General features: G+C 42.0%; 1 protein-coding gene across 1 annotated transcript in view; it reads right to left on the reverse strand.

Annotated features, from left to right (window-relative positions):
• Positions 1-4,269: 4,269 nt before the first annotated feature.
• LOC104379893 (nuclear pore membrane glycoprotein 210) overlaps positions 4,270-19,970 on the reverse strand; it is a 64,256-nt gene continuing 48,555 nt past the window's right edge. Inside the window, 12 exon segments of the mRNA XM_086618819.1 lie at positions 4,270-5,177; positions 6,264-6,347; positions 6,602-6,697; positions 7,283-7,502; positions 8,065-8,315; positions 10,181-10,327; positions 11,076-11,199; positions 11,979-12,115; positions 12,639-12,856; positions 14,192-14,367; positions 17,741-17,915; positions 19,396-19,487. Of these exon segments, the coding sequence (XP_086474945.1) occupies positions 5,077-5,177; positions 6,264-6,347; positions 6,602-6,697; positions 7,283-7,502; positions 8,065-8,315; positions 10,181-10,327; positions 11,076-11,199; positions 11,979-12,115; positions 12,639-12,856; positions 14,192-14,367; positions 17,741-17,915; positions 19,396-19,487 (1,821 nt within the window). The 3' untranslated portion in view covers positions 4,270-5,076.

The raw sequence follows: 19,970 nt of genomic DNA on the forward strand, positions 1-19,970 counted from the left end.
CCTTGCTGCTTCTGCAGAAGTGAACTGTCTGGTGCCCTCTGGCAGCACTGTGTACCAGTGTCAAGCAGATGCAAGCCAGCAGCCTGCACCCGGGGGGCAGTGGTTTACAAGCAAGTACATTAGCAATAACTTATTCACTCAGAGACACTATTCTCCATGCACTAGATCAATGTTTATTTGTCCAACGTGTGTACTTACTGTTACAGCTAGCAATTAAGCTTCTAGGGTTGCAAGTACCTATGGGTAGCTACGAATACCTGGTTGTTGTACTGGTACAGCAGAAAGCACCCTGCGCTCCTGTGCTGGTACTGCTTCCTCAGAACAACACAAGCAAGACTTTACCTTCAAGATTTACTTTTTTAAGATTATTTTGTCCCTAATAACCTCTTCCCCTGGCACTCGTTCATCAATCTCATTTGTGCTCAGCTTGCTACAAACCCAACGGCAGGCCAGATATTTCTGAGAAACGTGCACATATATATATATTAAAAAAAAAATTTATTTTATTTATATATAAATAAAACTGGCCAAGGAAATTGGCAAAACTTATCTGTACACCTCAATTCTGCCTACAGCACTAAAAGTGATTTCAACAGATACTACCTGGCTACTTGCTCGTAGGAGACCCTCTGCCTGAGACGACAACTAGAGCAACATGCCCATGACTGGATCTTGCCTGGACCTTGCTCTCCTCCAGCTCTATCTCTAACTGGGGAAACTGGAAGGTGGAGGCCTTGGAGAGTCCTGTACTAAGAGATCCTCAGAGGATGTTTATGAGTGACTGACATGTAGGTGCCTCATGAAAGCATATATCAGCAGCCATATAGGGAAGAGAATCGTGTCATTATCTGAAAGTAAATGCAGTGACTGGGGAAGACGCTAGATTAACACCTATAAAACTTAAATTCTTCATATAAAGAACAAAAGGAAAACCTTCTCCTTAAGCACCACACAAAAATCCTGACTCCTAATCAAGAAGAACTCTCAACTGAAAAGGCTGGCTCAATGTTTCATTCATTATCTGCTCTGCTTTTTAAGAGGGAAGATGGGGACATAATGATTATGCTGTGTTGGGGAATGTTATATTAGAGAGCAGATTGGCTTGACGACTAATATTAATCCAGTCTGGCTAATCTAATTAAGTAATTCCTTGCAACACGTTTGTTAAACAACTGCTGACAGGCTGGAATGTTCTGGACACAGCAAGACAACCTGGAGCAGAAAACTGGCTCCTTACCCCTCGCCCAGCGGAGGCACCACCTGCGCCCCGAGCTGTTGCAGTTGGGTGCGGGTGCCCGCCCGCCGTTCCCGGAGGCTGTTCCAACACAACTTCTGCCCACGCTCCTGGCAGACGGCGCTTTCCCTGCCAAGGGGGAACTGTGCCCGTTATAACCAACCCCGTTTTCATCAGGGCTTTGTGTCCGCCCCCACAAACGAGCACGTTCCCATCAGCAGTGACCTGCTGGCAGCGCCGGGACAGCAGTCTAAGCCATTTAACCAAAAAGCATGAGACTGGCACGGATTTTTCCCTCGGAGAGGCCCGGGAGCCCCGAGGCTGAGTTTAATGATCAGAGAAAGATATTTTGGAAACGGCGATAGCACGCTGTAATTCTAACGAGTACTCTTATTTTTTCCGTTACCTTTCGGGATGATACCACTATTATTCAGTATAACAACAACAATATTATTAAACTTTTCCCTAACTCTTCCCTCCTTGCAAGTACCTGAGCTCTGCCAGCCACAACCCGGCCACCACTGCCCGTCCCGCCGGCGTGACAGCTCCTTCCCCTTCAGGGATCAGCGTCCCCCGCGCAGACGCCACAACTTGACTGCGGTTTCAATAAAAGTCTATTTTACCGGTAACATTCCCCCCTCCTTCCCGAACCCCGCGGCCGCCTCTCCTCAGCGCGGGGGACGCCCCGGGCGGCGCGCGCGGCCGCGAGGGGGGCGGAGCCGCGGCGCGGCGGGAAGGGGCGGGCGGGCGCGCCCCCGGCAGCGCCCCGGTGAGCCGGTAACGGCGGCTGGCGGCGGCGCGCTGCCGAGCGGGCCCGGGGGCTCCGTTCGCTCGGCCGGTTCGCGTTTTCAGCCCGTTAAACACGAAGAAGTTTCAATGCAAGGACCAACAGGATGGGGTGAACTTGGCACCGCTGCCGCGCGCTCCATCCTGCTTCTGCCGAGGAGCAAAGACAAAGCTCCTGCGGAACGTGAAGAGACCGAGCGGTGGGGCTGAGCCAGCACCGGTTATTTTCTTACCCGGTAAACTCAAAAAGACAGCTCGCATCAGGCATCTAACTTACAGCATACACGGTCCCGGCAGCCCTTCTCCCGCTCAGCGGAGCAAACGCTCAGGAACACACAGTAAGCGAATAGAGAAAAAAATCAGCATTAAATGCAAAAATCCCAAACCTCATTTTAGTCAATTTTCTAAAAAAATATATTAAAATTGATCTTTACCTTGGCAGCAACATGCTCAGAAAAATGTATATCCCAAAATCTCACCCACACGGCAGCCACCAACAGACCACTCAAGCTCCTAAAGGCAAAAGCCTCCCTGCTGCTTGCAGCAGGTTGGTTCCCAAACTGTACCAGCTCCCTATTCCATACTTTTTTTTTTTTTTTCCTTTAACTCCCCTCTAGTTCTAGCTTGTGGCAAATTACAGTTCATGAAGATGCACGCCAGCAGACTGCAACTACTCGCCAAAGTACTTCCATCACTTGGAGCAGTTCATTTTTCAGGACATTTGAGTGCCAGACTGGTAGGCTGAACAGGAAAGAGAAGGAATAGGAGAGTAAAACCTTTCCTGTAACCATTTCTGAAACGTTTATCACAGTAGCACTGAGATACTCGTAGCCCTTTTGTTTCTCTCTGAAAGGAAGTGGAGAAAGATGATGTCTTTCCTTAAAAACCCAAAAGAACAAGGTGGGAAGTTTGAACAAACCTGGAAAATAAAGAGCTGCTTCTTCTAGCCACCACCGACTTCAAATGGAATTGAAGATGCTTAGTGAAAACCGGGAATAGCCCCTGACAACAAATACTAGATGAAAAATTGCCACGGTATTTGAAAACATTACATTGTCAACAAAAGTGAAAATTCTGCATGTGAAAATCATGACCGCAAATGCTGAGAGGCTGCAGGAGGTGAAGCACAAATAACAGAGTCTACTGCTAAACTCGGAACAGCCAAGACACAACGAAGTTCATCAACAAGAAATCTTACAAAGCTTTATTAAATAATCCAGATACAAATGATTATTATTTACACCCAACTTGTCAATTTTAAGTAGTACTAGCACGTAAGGCACAACTTCTCCAAAACTAGCCAATAAGGTACACAAGACTCACCACAGTAACGTGTAACAACGTTGCTTTTTGGTATTACTGCATGAAACCAAAACTGTTTGCCATGAACCGTGTCTGCACTCCGTTCCTCTGAGTATTGGCCTGCGTAGCTCTGCACACAACACACTTTGGAAAATACATTGTTCCTGGAAATTGCGATCACTGTCATTATGGTCCTTTAGGAGGGTTCAGACAGCCAGAATATGATTCACAATTAAAACTGTGATAGTTGTTATATGTAAACAAAGCCCTTACCTGATAGCTGCAAAATAGTGCTCATGGATTAAAAGTTACTGTGATAATGATTGTAATCCTCAAAATAAAGGATTCCAACCGAGATACCTTTTTTTTGTGTTCCCAGGGAAGTACTTTAGGACTAAGAATTGGAACTAAGTTTTTCTTCTCGTCTGTTTAAAATTAGTTTGGAAAAACGTTCAAGTCAGCACACCTCACTGCCAGCTTGTTTAGAAAGCAAAACAAATGTGAGCACACAGGGATCAACTGCCTGGTTTAGCCGAGTGCTTTCCGATGCACTCGGAATGGTGCATTTTATACCTGTGCGTCTTCGCCGGTCAAGAAGAAAACCAAAAAGTCAACCAAAAAGCCTCCACCATCAGTACTTATGCAATTAAATGCCACGTTGTATTTTACAGACTTATAAATGAACACTTATGAGCTGGATATTGTAGTACAAATATTCCAAAGGCTGGTCATACCACTAAGATCTTACTGTATAGTTTAAATCAAGATTCTTGGTATGGCTGTACCAGTTGGTACACAAATACAGCAGGGACAAGCAGATTGAACCAGTTGAAAGTGTCACTCACAATTTTAAGTGTGGAATAAGCCACTACCTTTCCAGTGCACCAGGTGGCTAGCAGGAATAAAAGGAGGCTCAGTTTCTATTGAGGTACTTCTACACGTGAAACGACTAATATAAACATATTATATTTATATCAGAACACAGGTAGGAAAACTGCCTTCAATTAAAAATATTTACTACCAGAGGAAAGGTCCTCTTAGAAGGCACATGCTTTCACATTCCCAGTCCAAAAAAAGTGCTTACAGTAACAAGAAAGGAATACTGCAGTTGTACCCAAAGGAAGCCACACTAAGATAGTTCCGTTTCTCTTTTTGTTGCTGTTGTAAAAAACCCTCTGAATTATCCACAGTTGTTCCAGCATTCCTAATGTTAAAACAGCAAATTATGGTGATGAATCACATTGTAAGGCTAAATGTAAGAACACTTATCAGTGCAGTACATTCCTGAGTCTTTAGAACTCAAAATAAAAAACTAGTTCTTTGAAATATACAATCCTTCATATTTTTGGCTCACATTTGACCTGTTTTTCTAGTTCCCTTTTTAAAAAAAGTTCATTGAAAAGAAAGTTAATTTTTACAAAAAGTAAATAAAAAACTTTTATCACTGACTTAGACATTACTTCTAGTTAGAGTGCAAGAAAGCTAAATTAGCACAAACACAGCATTTTGTTCAGCCATCCTTGTCAACTGAGCAGAAAACAGCAGATAAAATAAGTTTTAGAGAACTGAAGCGCTGTCATAAAAAAAAATTCAAAGAGCTCTAAATATAAAAAAAAAAAATGAAGCTAGTGACATTCAAGACATGACTTGAATTATATCAAAACTGTGAAAGTTCTTAAATTTGCTATTGTTAAAGGCACAGATTTTTTTTTTTTTTTAGTTTTCCAGCCCTAGTGCATGGAGTCCTGCTGTCTCTAACGTGAACCATAACCAGTGCTCCAGAGTGTGGATGATGGGCTCGTTTTCCTGCTTGAGGACTGAGGACTGGAGGAAAGCACAGGTGACACAGAGAAACCTAAAACACAGGGGAAAAGAAGGAAAAAACACCAGTCATATTCAGGAACAGCGGAAGAAAGAAGTAAGAAACACAACTGCTGGTGATCATCTGCTGGAACACCTGGCAAGTGAGTCTAATGATCCATTCTAAGTGAAATAACCCCTTTTAGCTTATTGTCTGTTGAATTACGTCTTACAAGTATCAAAATTTTGTAGATCTTCCTATTAAGGACTTTAGTTAAAGAATTGATTAAGTCTTCTGAGGGGGCACAACACGTTTCACCTCAGCAAATAAGACAGATGCAAACCGAAAGTCGTCTGAAGTGTCAGGCATGTGTTCTTACAAACAGTAGTGCAGCTCACCACAACTTAAAGACATCTATAATAATTGAATTTTATTTTAATAGCCACTGCGGATTACAGACTGTCCAAGTGAATGGGCATTTTTTGCATGTTTCTGAAAATTTGATCCTTCAACACTGCAAATAGGTAAAATAGGGAATAAATATGATGTCAAAAAATACAGGGGCAAACATGACTGCAGGGGCAAAAGCAGTGAAGGAACAAACTGTTCCCTAAGCAACACAACTAAGCCTTCCATAGACTTGTGTCCTTTGTCTCCTAACATTTGCCCTTCCCTGCCTCGCCGTAGCCCAGCTGGCGGTACCTCAGAGCACGCGGGCAGCACAAGCGATGCCGCACGTCCTGCAGCTAATCTGATGTTGCAGGACCTGCCTAACCAGCCAGCTGCTGCCATGCACACCGTATCAGCAGCTGGGCTCTGCTTTACTTTTCTTCAGCAGGAGCATAATTGTGGATCTCTCTCCTCTACCCACCTGGAGATCCACATGAATTCTCATACCTTCAACCCACTCCCTGTTTGTAATGTGGCTGAAGCTGGCCAAGAGTTTCAAAAGCATTAACTATGGGTGAAGGGGAGGCTGGGGAGCTGGGCAGTGGGAGCAAGTTTCCTAGAAACTGGCACAGTGCTTGTTGCAATACAATTCAGTATGCAGGCTTTCTCGCATGCCTCCCTACATTCAGTTCAAACACAGTAGCTAGACTAATCAATTAATGCACTTAAAACTGGGAAACAGCTGCTTACTGTTATGGCTGTGCTGAGGAATTGTCCGTGGGGTAAACGCTGGATAACTGTGCTGTTCTTTCGGTGAGAAGACTGCATGATAGGCTGCAAGACATTGTAAAAATGAAAAATAAAAAACAAAAACCAAACCACCACCACCAAAACAACCAAATAAAAACTAAAAACCAAACCACCAACAAAACAACCAAATAAAAAATAAAAACCAAAAACCAAACCGCCACCACCAAAACAACCAAATCATTCCACATGGAAATTATTCCTTTATTTCTTACAGCTAATGCATTGTAAAAAGTCATGATGGAAAAAAAAAATACTTCTGCAATCTTTCATTCTCTTACCTATAATTGTAACAGCTGTCCCTGCTAATAGTGCAAAAAGCGTGAAGAACATCACTTGATAAGAATCAAGAAAGTGCTGGAACAGACTGGCTCCATCTGTAGAATCGAATAAGAGGAGACAACACTGAGTTCAAGGAGCATCTTCTCCAACCTGCTTTAAGAGTTAATAGTTCTTAACTCAAACTGAAATAGCCAAAAGCAGGTTTTTATTTATAGTGAGTAAGTGTGATCAACTTCGATAACAAGACTTTGGTTCTAGAGACTATTTCTAATGCAGTCTTCAAAATTTGCCAGTAACGGCTTAAGACGTTGATTACAATGTCTTCAGCGTGTTCTTTACTTTCTCAGCCCAAAAACGCTAACATGTTTTCAAAATAACAAGGTATGCTGGAGAGCAAACAAAAGCAGAGCAAAACAAAATTACTTTCAGAGACTTGAGCACTGGGATATCTATGCCAACCTCAACAGAGTATTTTGGGCTGACCCAAAAGGAAAATACGTTCAGCTTCAGTCATAACGAGCAATTGCATTCGAGTCTTCTGGTCACAGTGAGCAGCTTACACGTCAATGATAACTTTAGCTGCCAGCTCAGATTTTACACACACCAATTTTTAAACCTCATGAACATTAACACAAGTTAGAGGGTTTATTCTGGTATGTGAAGTCTCAAGGTAAACTTACGTCTTGCTGGTGCACTGGTTCTGTCAGTCCCATAAATCACTGTCACTGGGATAGTGATAGACTGGTCAGTCACAGGACTAGAGACAGTCAGAGTGGTTGATAAAGATCCCTGGCTTGAAACTCTTGGATCAGATAGGCTAATGGTGTAGACTACGTAACTAGGCAGCCCGTAGGATTTCGTCTTCTCAAACGCCTTCACTGCTGGTGAGCCACATTTCACCTGCCAAGGGAAAAAACCAACCTGGAACAGACTGCTTGAGAAAGCACCGCACATAGCCATCTTCCAGGTCACGCTTCCGAAATGTTATTGCACAGACACACAGAGCAACTCCCCCCTCAGCAGGAGTCAGACTCGGTTGTAACTTTACAGTGACGCCGGCAGCACCTCACCCCGATTCACTGCTGTTTTGGGGGCTGGACTAACCCCGTACAGGCAAGAACCAAAGCACCCCTGACTGGGCTGTATGAACCATGGGCAGCCAAACAAATAAGCAGGCAAGAACCTACCCCTGCTGCTAGAGATCAGGCAGGTTTTCTGCTTCCCCACCAGTGAGGTGGTTAACACATCCCAGCTAGCACACAGGTGAGCCTGACACATTTCTACTACCCCAAACCAAAAGTGAAACCCAAGGAGGAATACGTTCCAACATGAGTACTTCCAAATCATCTCGGGAACAATCGTGACATGGTAAAGGGGGCACAGAGTGCCTTTGGTTACAATGTTGCAGGTAACAGTCCAAAATGCTTTCAACTGTGTTGTCTAATTACAGCAATAGACTCACCTCCAGGGTATCAAGAATTTCAGTGGCACCAAATATTTTCACGTCAGAGCTTGTGTAATGGTTACTTAAAAGTATTTCTGTCTGGTCAGCATAAAACCCAGGATTGAAAGGCACCTCAGTGCTGATCTGCTCCCCAGAGAAGTGGCTGCTTTGGATTGAAGCTGTAACTCTAAGTGCAGTTTTACTCATGCTGAGATGCTTCAGCTGCTTGTCAGTGAGCCTGTGCATTGTGATGGAACAGGTGTAATGTCCTATAAAAAGAAAAGCAGTTTGACTGTTAATTGCTCATCTTTATGTTTTTTTTTTCTCTTCATGCAAAGTGAGATTTCTGTGACGTCTTTAGAGAAGAGCTAAAAAAGGTTGTAAAATTCGACAGACAGCAAGATCAGGAGTGCGTAAGTGAACAGGGCAGTGTGTCTACTGGTCCAAGTATCACAATCCTATACTAAAACAACAGAATATATATCTTATCCCAAACTAAGCATCATGATAAAAACCATAAAATGGCAATTTCCAGTCACATTTTATTATAGTATGCCAGCAAGACTCAATTCCACTTTGAATATAACATTTATGCTGATATTGATAGACAGGCTTTACTAAAAACTTAACATCCTATTTCACATTCTCTTCACCTAATGTTAAAATTTTAGTTGGTTACCCTCACCATCATCAATTCTGTGGAGACATGGTTTATTATTTATAAAAGCTTCTTTAGGGTTAGATATTCACCATATTCCTAGTCTCTTATGGGACCTATTTGTCTACTATTAGCAATAAAAGAGAGTAAAAAGTTCCCCCAGCGTGGAAGATACAAAGCACAAGTAACAAGAACTTGCTAGGTGGATGTTTCCCCCTTATTTACTTTCCCTAGGGAAGTAACAGAGGCAACCTGTGTTATGCAAGGGGTAGTAGTGGTTTACACAATGGGTACAGGGACTAACCTCACAGATAACTCATGTTATTCTCATACAGTCCAAGGTGGTTTAGTTCTTTTTAAAAGTCATGATATAGTTATGAAACACTAACACACGTTGTAGACTTTCACAATTTTATTTCCATTTCCACAGTATCTAGTAACTTCCCCTTGTTTGAAGTCCCAGTTCATGTTGTTTTGAGGATACATAAGGATTCTGCGTTTCATAAGAAATTACAGCACTCAGGTTGCAGAGGAAAATTTGAAAGCATGATAAATTCCAGAAATGTTTGAATTGCAGAAAACAAAGAATTCAAAATATATTGCTATTTCCCTCATTTCCTCAGTGACAGGGCTTTTAAAGGCCAGCATCAAGCAGAGCATTTTTGTAGAAATGCTCTGTAGAGCGTAATTTGGTGAAATCTAAAGATCCTTGGTACACAGACATTAAAACTCGTGATTGCTTCTCTTATCCCCAGTCTTAACTTCCACTGCATTTAAGCACACAGCAAAGGCACCGATGTATGGCAAGAAAACACCTAAAAGTCACCGGATGTTTAGAGCTGCAGAGGTACCCAGTTTTGGAATATTTATCACCTGAGTGCCCGTTTGTAGCACCTGAAGAAGGAAGTGTTTTGCTTCTATGGTTTCACAAATACAATATTCTGATATTCTTTTCTAAATTAAGTTATACACAAGGCAATCCATTTTTTGCACAGTTCAGCTGGAGTACAAGATGGCAGCTGCCAGCTCTATAAAGTGTGTGACTCCAGTGTACTGTGTCTACGTCCTGCAATTCCATCACTTCTGTCTCACAGTACCATTGGAGTGTCTACATACCGAAAAACAGATGAGTAGTAATTTGCAAAATAAGACCTAAATTTGTGGTCAAAAATTGTATCAAAGTTTGTTCCCCATCCCTAAAAATAATGCGTCCGAGTTTCTTCCTGACTTACTACCGCAGCTCTGAAAAACGTATGAAATGGGCTGGCACTGATTTCTGGCTTTCTCTGGGAACAAATAAGTGTCTGTGTCACAGGCAGAAAACCCTAAACATGCAGAGTACACGTTAGCAACTCAATGAAGCCTGAGATCCTACACAGCAAAGCTCAGAGGCTTCAGAAGGAAACCTGCCATTGGACTCAACTGCAGCAGAATTCAAAGTGTCTGCCTGGAGCGCAGCATCTTGTCTCATCTTACCTGAAACTGCATCAAATCCGGGTTCTGCTACAAAAACATCACGTGCTGGGAAGTCAAACGCATCACTGCTAAAATCTAGATGGCAACTGATAATGGACTGTGGTTGTAATTCAGCAATGGCTTCAATCTGAGCAGGCAAGCACTCCCCTAAGGGCAAAAAAATAAAATTGATTCATCTCAAATGAATTAATTAGAAGAGACAATTGTAACTAATTATTTTTTAATTAATTAAAAGCAAAACCATGCCTTGAAATATCAGGTTATTCTGCCACCTTCTGAAATAGTTTCACAAGGTTATGATGATCTTAAAATAGCTGGAAATCATAGACAGCTGTCCTATCTCAGCTCTAATCCCAAAGAGACAGCAAATGAAAATTTTATATGTTGTGGGGTTTTTTTTTTTTTTGACAGGAATAATTTATTTACAGGAAAGAACAAACTAGAGAGAATTTTCAGCTTGGATGTGTCTGCTGAATAACTTATATGATTCTGGGAGTCTCGATTTATATTTTAGTATCTGGTAAGATGTTTTTTTGGTAGGCTAATAATTTACATAAGGCACAATAAAATACTATTGGAACAAGTGCCAAGTGTCAAGTTAAAAACTAAAAGACACCATAATCAAACAGAACACAGCTTATTAAATCGAGGACACAATATGATGCTTAATCTTTGCATTGGTTCCAATTGCTGAAAATTTCTGTAAAAGATTTGAGGATGGCAACTAAACACGCCCAGTAATAAAACTAGTAACTTCAAGAAGGCAATTGGAATTAAACATATAAGCAAACAACCAGCTGATTGCCTATTAACTCAAAACACAAATCAAAACCACCTACCATGAATATAAAAACATGCAATAAACAATAAGCATAAAGATTTTTTTTCATCATACCTTTCAAATTTTTGTTTCTTTCCCCAATTGAAACTATCACTTTTGAGGCTGCAACTCCTTGTAAGCTTGTTTTCACTCCACTTACATGCATTGCTCTAGTCCTCTGAGGTGTATTTATCAATATCTGAAAAAAAAGATGAAGCACATTGCTACCAAAACCTGTTTTAACAATAAATATTAAGGCAAAACCAGACTGGATTGATTGTGAAACGCACACATCCTTATATGTATAACAGAAGGCTCCAGGAGGTCGTGTTTCTCTTCCCAAGAAATCCTACATTTCTCTAATTTTAGAAACTGCCTTTTGAGGCAATTTAAGCAAGTAAAAACACTTTTTTCCTTCTACCCAACCCTCCTAAGTTAACAGGCCTAAAGCTCTATGTCTAAATTTATTTTAAAAAGAATGTCTAGTGCTTACGTTAGCTGATACAGCGAATTGTGTCACCAGTACAACTGCACTGTAGATAAGCAAGGAAATTTCATCGAGGAGTTCTGATCAGTGATGCACAGCAACATGGTGCAACACTTTAGAAAGTTCTTCTTGGAATCTCATCCTGCAGTGAAGCTTCGTTCATAGCAGTCATACTCAAAAACAGTTTAGCATCTGGAAACAACTTACCCAAGCAAAGGAATCAAAACGTACAATATCAGAAGAGTGTAGGCCAAAAATAGAAACTATTAGGCTAAATTATCCTCCTGACCATAGGTGATTAAAAAACCCACAACGTGACTGGACACATACCAAATACTTTCCAGCCATCTGCATTTCTAATACTTTTTCCTTTAAAAGAACGTCTTAAATATTTACAACAAAAAAAGTAAATCATAGAATACATTTTGGGTGAGGATCCTCCCGAAGCTCACAAATTTCAGCAGTTCTGGCAGGATTTCACAGTGCCTCACCTCTCTGTATGTTTTAAGCAATCCAGGAATCTCATAGTAGATGGTGACAGCACCAGAACCCCTCGCCACTGCCACGCCGCTCTTGGAGTCGACTTGGAGAACACTACTTAACGAGGAGCTCCAGACGCCCGGCAGGCCTGACGAGACACACCATTTGGACACCGTTCAACAAGTTTATGCCAACTGAAGCATTTCCTGTATGTATGTACCCACTGCACGAGCAGCATGGGCACGCACACTTCCTAATTCACAGAAACTGGATTGGAGGGTCTCATGGGGTGGAAGGCTGGCAGCCCAGCACCAAACCGACTGGCAGTTACTCTGGGAAAAGCCCGTTGACACTGAGAACCAAATACAGTGAGTGAAGTTAGACTGTCCTCACTCTGCATGATTCCCATTAAAAAAAAAAGCCTTTCAAGGTAACGGAATGGAAATGTCTGAAGTCTGATACCCGTGAAGTTAATACAAGCAACATGTTGCATGGTACAATAAAAATTAGAGGAGTTGATCAAACCTATTTTTATCATTAACAAGAACAGTGACATTTGATTCCGAACAAACATCATAAATTATGCATTTAGTTTTCCTGAGAATGAGAAAGAGTCACACTGAAGTCAAATTACATGGCTGCAAAAACACAGCAACGGAAGTGCCGCTTACCTTCTTGGTTTGTCAGTGAAGTACTCAAACAGAGGACGTCACCTACCACCACGTCTACGAGTTCAGGAAAGATGGCATGTTGCACAGGAAGCGGGACGTAGTCCGCAAGTCCGCTGTGTTCTGCATCCCACACTTCAAGCAAGGTCAAACCTACATTTACAGTCCGGATTACAAACGTGTTGTTTGTGGCTCCTTTCCCAATCTGCACAAAGTCATCTCTACAGACAAAAAGAAATGCTTTTATATTAAGGCGAGTTTGCTAATGCCATTATCTCTACAACAAATAGTAGGTATTGAAGTCTTTGTAGAGGGTTGACTTCTTGTTTTCAGTGATGGTTATCTTCTAATGAAGTCTGACAAAATCAGGAAAATTCAAAAATTATTTAGGTGCTATTGAGGCAAATTTCAGTTCTCGCATCGCTATACTGAGGAAATACCAAGGTCATAATTAGGTACGAGAACTACTTCCTAATTTTAAGAATTGTAGAACTTGAGAATGAGGTAATCAGTCTCTTTCTCTTTTCTCAGGGAGTTAAGCAGCAAAGAAATTTTAACACCAACACACAGCTTTCCAGCCATAACTTTACAAAGCTAAATCACATCTACTTCCGAGTTCGGGTATTTACCAAAATGGATCATTCCCAAATGCCCTGACACACTCAGCACGTTTCAGTGCAGCCAGCACAGAGCCTGCCACCCTGGCAGCACTGTGCAGGGACAGCAAAGGTCCAGCCAGCAGCAGAGCTGGGGCACCACGGTGCTGCACCTGGGGTTAACGAGCAGAGCCTCTCTCTGGGGCTAATAATTATCCCCGTGCTGAGGGAGCTCTGTCACGGCTCTTTTGGAAGCCAGGGCAGTGCTACCTCAGGGATCTCTACGCTACAGAAATCTCTGCAGATCATTTAGATAGGAGAAAATCTGGCATTTAACCACCCTCCCTTTCTTTTTTTTCCTTTTAATCATGATTACTGCAAGGTGCTCTGCAGAAAAACTATGTTATAGGAATGGAATTAGTGATTGTTGACCAAAAGCTGGCTGTTTTATAACATGTCCTATTCTTTGAGGCGGAGACCGAACGCCTTCTGAGGCTGGGCTCTGCCGCGCACAGGCTGTACGAGCGTATCTGAAGAGACAGCCCCTGATCTTCGGCGTTCCCACCTTACATAAGACTTCAGTGAAGCAGCATAACAGAGTGCCAGGAGACAAGAGGCAAGATGAGGCAAATGTTAGTAAAATCAATTGTTTACGTAGAGCACCTATGCGACCCGATGGTTCGGGGTCACTTAAAGCAGAAGCGTACCCCGGCAGGCCCTGCTGGGGATCACGCTCATCTGGGCAACTTCCCCTTCTCTAGGGAATATCAATTGCTAACTGGAACTCTGCTTTCTGCCACGGTGCCCCTGAAAACCAGAGACAAAATCCTTTCTTTGGTAATCCCAGTCCAAGCTATATCCTCGATGCCTTTGGAACAATCCTTGTTCCTCACTGTGGCTGGGCTATGTGTATTTGACCTTTTTTGTTCACTGTAATTAAAACTCATGAGAGGTACTGACCTGTTTGTTGCAAAGTTGAGCACAGAATTATGTGAATGGAAAGTATCTCCAGAGTTATCGTGAAAATGGACCGTAAATGTCAGTGTCACCCCCAGGGGGAGAGCCAATAATGCCTCTTTGTTTGGTGTGTGCAGAATAGGACTCATGGAGATTCTTAGGTATGAGATGGGATAGACCTGTAAAAACAGCAGCAGTGAAAACCAAGGTTTTATTTCTTTTTTTGATGCCTCTATCAAGTCACATAAAAGGGTTCTTATTCTGCAAATACACGAAGCTTCCTTTATGAACCATTTGCTATAAGTTTAGCCATATGACAGTACTGAGACATGGAGCTTTTATTAGCAGTACATATATTTCACAGAATCACAGAACAGCTGAGGGCCTCTGGAGATTGTCTAGTCCAGCCCCCCCTGCTCCAGCTGGGTTACCCAGAGCCAGTTGCCCAGGATCATGTGCAGTCAGGTCTAAAGCACCTCTTAGGATGGACACTCCACAATCTCTCTGGGCAATCTGTGCCAGTGTTCAAGAGCCCCCACAGTAAAAAAACCACTGTCCTATGTTCAGACAGAATTTCATTTGTTTCAGTTCATGTATGTTCCCTCTTGCCCTGTCATTGAGCACTGCTGAGAAAAGTCTGGCTCTGTCTTCTTTACATCCTCCCATCAGGCATTTCTTAGTGTTTTCCTCTAATAGCACTGGGAATTGAAGCAAGCAATAATGACATAGAAACACACATCACAGACTTCAGAGAATACATTATGATCCAATCAATCAAAACTGCAAGGACTCCCTGGATACCTAAGAGAACAAGTTGCCCCTAGACTTCTCCCCCAGTAATTCTTGAAACAAGTGTGATTCCTTCCCCAGTTACTAGAACTGGAGTAAACTGCAATGTACGTGAGAGTAAGGGGATGAAACAGTCACTGTTTGCCCAGTTCCCTCTCTCCAGGTGAGAAAGTCAAGACAACTCAGGCAGTTCCTAACAGCCTTGGCTCTGAGCAAAGGTTTGCCCAGTGGAGAAAACATGAGCAACAGCTGCAACGCTGTTCCCTAGTGATCCTTGTCAAACAACAATCCCAGACACCACAAACCGCTGCCGCTCACGCAGGCCTGGCATCGGGGCTCTCAGAGGTGGGAAGGAGCTACACCCATCTTTCCTCTCGAGTTGTGTGCTGGGGTGCTTTCTGTGGCCCATCACTGGGCACATGCTTGCCCTGGCACTGCTGCAGCCAGGCCCCCTCCGAGGTGGGGGCTGACAGAAGTGAGGTGCCGCCGGAACTGGCATCTGGCACACCCCAGCTGGTCAGCAGGCTGCCTTGTGTTGCCTCGATGCCTCTCCTCAGCCAAGACAGAAGTTAGGGACTTCTGCTCCGAATTCTTTAGCGAAGGCTGCTAGATTATCCATGTGCGCACACCCCCACGTTCCTGCAGTAACACTCCAAAGAAGGAAGTTTGTCTGAAGACGAAGACCTCACAATCATTTTATTTATTTTTTTTTAAATAACATTACTATTCTTGATTAACTTACCTAGGTTAACTAGCAAAATTACCCAACAAAAAGAAGTGTATCTGTTCTTTCCGTTACAGCTGTTGGAAAACACGTAACGGAAGGACAGAGAAAGCAAACACCCCTAAATATATAGAGAAAGCTATTTGAAAAGAAGCCCTCAAGCTTATCTTGTAGGAAATCCCTTTTTTCTGACCTAAGAGACTCAGCTAAAATGTAGAACTCTGCAATCTGAAAACGTACACGTCAAAATTTAAAAAGGAAAGGACAAATTTGGCCTCAAGCAAATAGCATCTTTGGTGAGTCTGAGAAAAAAAAAAAGTGGCTAGAGCATCAGTATATGCAACTGTTTACTCCACAGGCTGACATAATCAGTTAAAATATCAGTGCAAATAGTCATCTGCTTAACTAGCTGAGGTTATAAGCTGACAAAAATGCCATCTCCCTAACAGATTTTCGAGCTTGGCTTACTTTAAAATCCCAGAAACTCCTCCACAAGGGACAACTGCCTAATTGAATATTGATGAAAACAGCTATTTACTGTTAAAGCATCTGAGATTTTTAAAGTATTTTTTATAAAAAAAAAAAAATAAATTCAGCTGAGTACAGCTGGTACAGGCAAGTGCTTAGCTTGCTTCCACGCTAAGCAAACTGTCACTCCTTACTTCCACTGTCCTCCTTGGCTTGTAGTCTTTTTTTGAGCAAAGTTGAGTGTTAAATGCTGCTGCTGCAGCAGTTTGGTTCTTAATTGTGTACAGTTGTAAATAGACAAAAGGAGAAGTTATGAAAGGAAGGACGGCGTGAAGGAGAGAACTCTGCCTTACAATGACACAACAGATTCAAGCTCATCTCCTGCTCTGTCACAAGCTTCTCTACATGACCTTCAGCAAAACCACTCAAACTTTCTCTCAGTTCTTCATCCACAAAGCAAAGGCAGCAGCACTGTATTACATCACGGGGTTACTGTGAGGTTAAAAATGTTATTTCCATAAAAGTAGTCTAGTTCTAGTAAGTACAGGAAAACAAATCAGTTGTACCAGATGCTGAACTGAGATGGTTCCTACTACAAAGAGCTCACAAGCTTCATACCGTGGTGCACCGACTCCTCAATTCTGCGATAGCCTCGCTGCGTACAGAAAGAAGGCACAAAGGGAGAGTTTACCTTCAGTACCCTTTTATGCTGACTAAATGTCATTTGAGCCAACCCCAAACTCATTAGATGTCTTTCACTCGCCAGATCCAGCAGTGAAGGGAAGAAACAAGGTCATCTCTAACAGAGCTGTAGAAATCCACTGCCACCACCAAGCAGCAGCAGTGGCATTAGTGAAGCTAAGCCACCGATTCTTTTTTCGTTCTCCACCCAGGAGGATGGACCTACATGCTACCCTACAGACAAAGCTGAACGTTATGGTAAAAAACAAAATTCAAATAAAAAAACATCAAGCCACTTCGCAGTGATTAGAATAATTAAACTTACAAATAATTTAAAGTCAGCACTCAATTATACCTCTTCCTCCTTTAGCTGGTACACAGGAAAGATGCTGACAGAGTAAAAAGGGTAAGAGGAAGTGGAGCAGTGGGTATCTCACGGCTCATATTGCCAGACGTAGAAAAATCCTGGCACAAGGACTTCCGAACACCAATGAAGGACATACATCCCCTTATGTCCCAAGTGCCAAACCAGTAGGATCCATTAGACTTCACGTAACAGCACTGAATCGACAGATGAAGTTTTGAGAAAGAAAGATGTTTCATGAGCCTGGAAACAACCTGCTGAGTTTTGCTACAGATGTGCCCTTCCCTGAAGCACCCACGTTTCAGTGCAGCTCAGGCACACCGGGCAGCCTCGGACATGCTCCTTGCCAGCTCACCAAACACGGGCAACAGCAGCTCAATTATTATCTGACAAGACAGCTTTTCTCATGCAGAGATTTTCACTGCATATTTTTCAGAAATGAAGTCCAAAATGCACAGTTAACCATCCCTGTGGCAGTAGTAAAGATATACTTCTAACAGAAAACTACAAAGAAAGACAGTACTACCTTAACAGCAGCTACAATGGTCTGGTTGATCCCAAATGATTCTTGTGAGATCACTTCAATTGTTGATGATCCTATCAAAGACCCAGAGTTAAGGAAACCCCTCTCATCGATTTTTACAACAGGAACTTTATCTGGTCCATCCAGGACACGGTAACTCAGTGTAGCCACTCGGTCCCTTAAGAAAAACAAACAAAACAAACCCCCCAAAATAGGGGACCCCGTTAATTGAGTAAAGCTATAATGACACCAATATATTATGCAAATCTAAAAGATTGCTACTTGGTACGTTTTTTCCCATGTTTCTGCAATAAAAGCTGAAAAGACTGTGTTCTAGTCTAAGAAGAAAAGGTTTAAGTTCTCATTCAAGCTTACTTGGAAGAAGTCTTATCTGGGTTTAGGTGTGTATTGACATCGAGCTTCCACCCACTGCCCTGCAGCACCATCATTCACTGGTGTAAACTGGATTCCCAACGATAATGGCTAAAGGTACAATATGCAGCTTCTGCTGTCATTTTCTGTACACAATACTTAGAGGGAGATTAATCTGCCAGGGCCAATACTGGTATTGGAGATAAAGTCAGGGATGTGATTAGGTGGATCTGATCAGTTTCCTGGAAATGATGTTATAGACAAATTAATTCTTGGAGTAACTTCTACCATGGGGTTTGGATATTAATAAAGTGAGCAAATATATGAACTGAAATTAGTGGGCATTCTGAGACATCAGTTACTATTAAGTATCACTTATCACATCTTCTAAAAGATGTGTAAATGATTTTTTTTTTTCCTCCCAAGCTCCTCCATTTGGATAAAAATATTCCATCCTAGGAAAAAAAATTAAAGCTGGATTTTAGTTGCCCTTTCCTTGACAATAGTGTAATTGTTTTTGGTGGCAGAGTTCAGATATAGGCGCTCCGACATTGGATAGTGAAGATAACGGGACAAAGAAACGTACAAACTGGTATCTAATGACTAATTAATCAGAAAAACTGCTCAGAAGAGATAGCAAAACAACGTCAGTAAGTGACGACAAGTGACAGGGCTCCTATTAACTTCAAAAGCAGATGCTGAATGACCATGGTCACTGGAGCTCTCCAGTGAAACTGAGTTCCCTTCCCTTAAAAAGTAAATGCCCCTAAAGCCTCGCCCTCAGCATGCGCCCTGTTGTCTGTATCTGCGCATTCTGATGCTAGGAAAACCAAACATCAAGCTTGAAACAAAACTGAAATACCAGCCTTTGAAAACAGATTATCTAAACAGGATTTCTCATTTGGAAAGGACATTTTAGTCTCAAAATCTAGTCATAGCCTCTGTGTAAGAAATAACAAGAAGCATATTCCATAAAGCCTTGAACATCTACAAAAAACTCTACTGGAAGTAGGCTACTGCTTTAACTGGCTCAGCATCTTTTGAAGCAAAGATCTAAAAGTTTCAAATACTGAATGAATTTTCAAGCTACAATGTAACTAATACAAGATTTGACAGAGCCCAAGAGTACAGATAAGATACTACGAATCACTAGATAAGTAGTGTATTATAGGGATGTACTGTGATGTTCTTTTTAAAAGACTGAAACAGCTTACTTGAAAACAGAATTGCTTTATGGTTTTGATAAACTGTTGACACAAATCACAGTATGAAAACTGATCGCTAACCTGTTGGTCTGAAGTTTAATAAAGGAATTTGGTGACATTAGGATCTGCTCCACTTCTACTTCTGGAGTGACTAGATGGAGTTTTTCAAACACCTGGAAAATAAAAGGTATTTTAGCCTACACTGCCGAGTACAGCAAGTCGTTTATTTCCATTTATTTCATCTTCAAAACAAACAACAAAAAAAACCCAAATAAAACCAACACCCCATAGTCACCCAAGTTACTTTAGACTAAGTCTGAGCCCATGAACTGAATTCTCACAAAATGAACTCCTCAAGCACATTTTCCAGCTTTGTTCCATTTAAAGGAAGCCAGTTTGCATACTTTGAAACTGCTCCCCCAAGCATTGTAAGTGGGAATGACTAGGAAATTAATTTCAGAAGCTAATTCCTGATCCAAACTGATATGCTTGCATAGACATGTAAGATAAGCAGTAAAAGCAAGAAGTATTATTGTGCAGAAGGGAAGCAGAGCACCAAGGTTCTTTTACAGCTCTAACACTGCTTATCCACAAGACACAAGTCACCTCAGTTTCAGGTGGTTTACAACAAAAATTAACTCCTGAATTTCCTTCAG

The sequence above is a fragment of the Tauraco erythrolophus genome, chromosome 12 (genome assembly GCF_009769465.1).
Source record: "Tauraco erythrolophus isolate bTauEry1 chromosome 12, bTauEry1.pri, whole genome shotgun sequence".
Classification (NCBI taxonomy): domain Eukaryota; kingdom Metazoa; phylum Chordata; class Aves; order Musophagiformes; family Musophagidae; genus Tauraco; species Tauraco erythrolophus.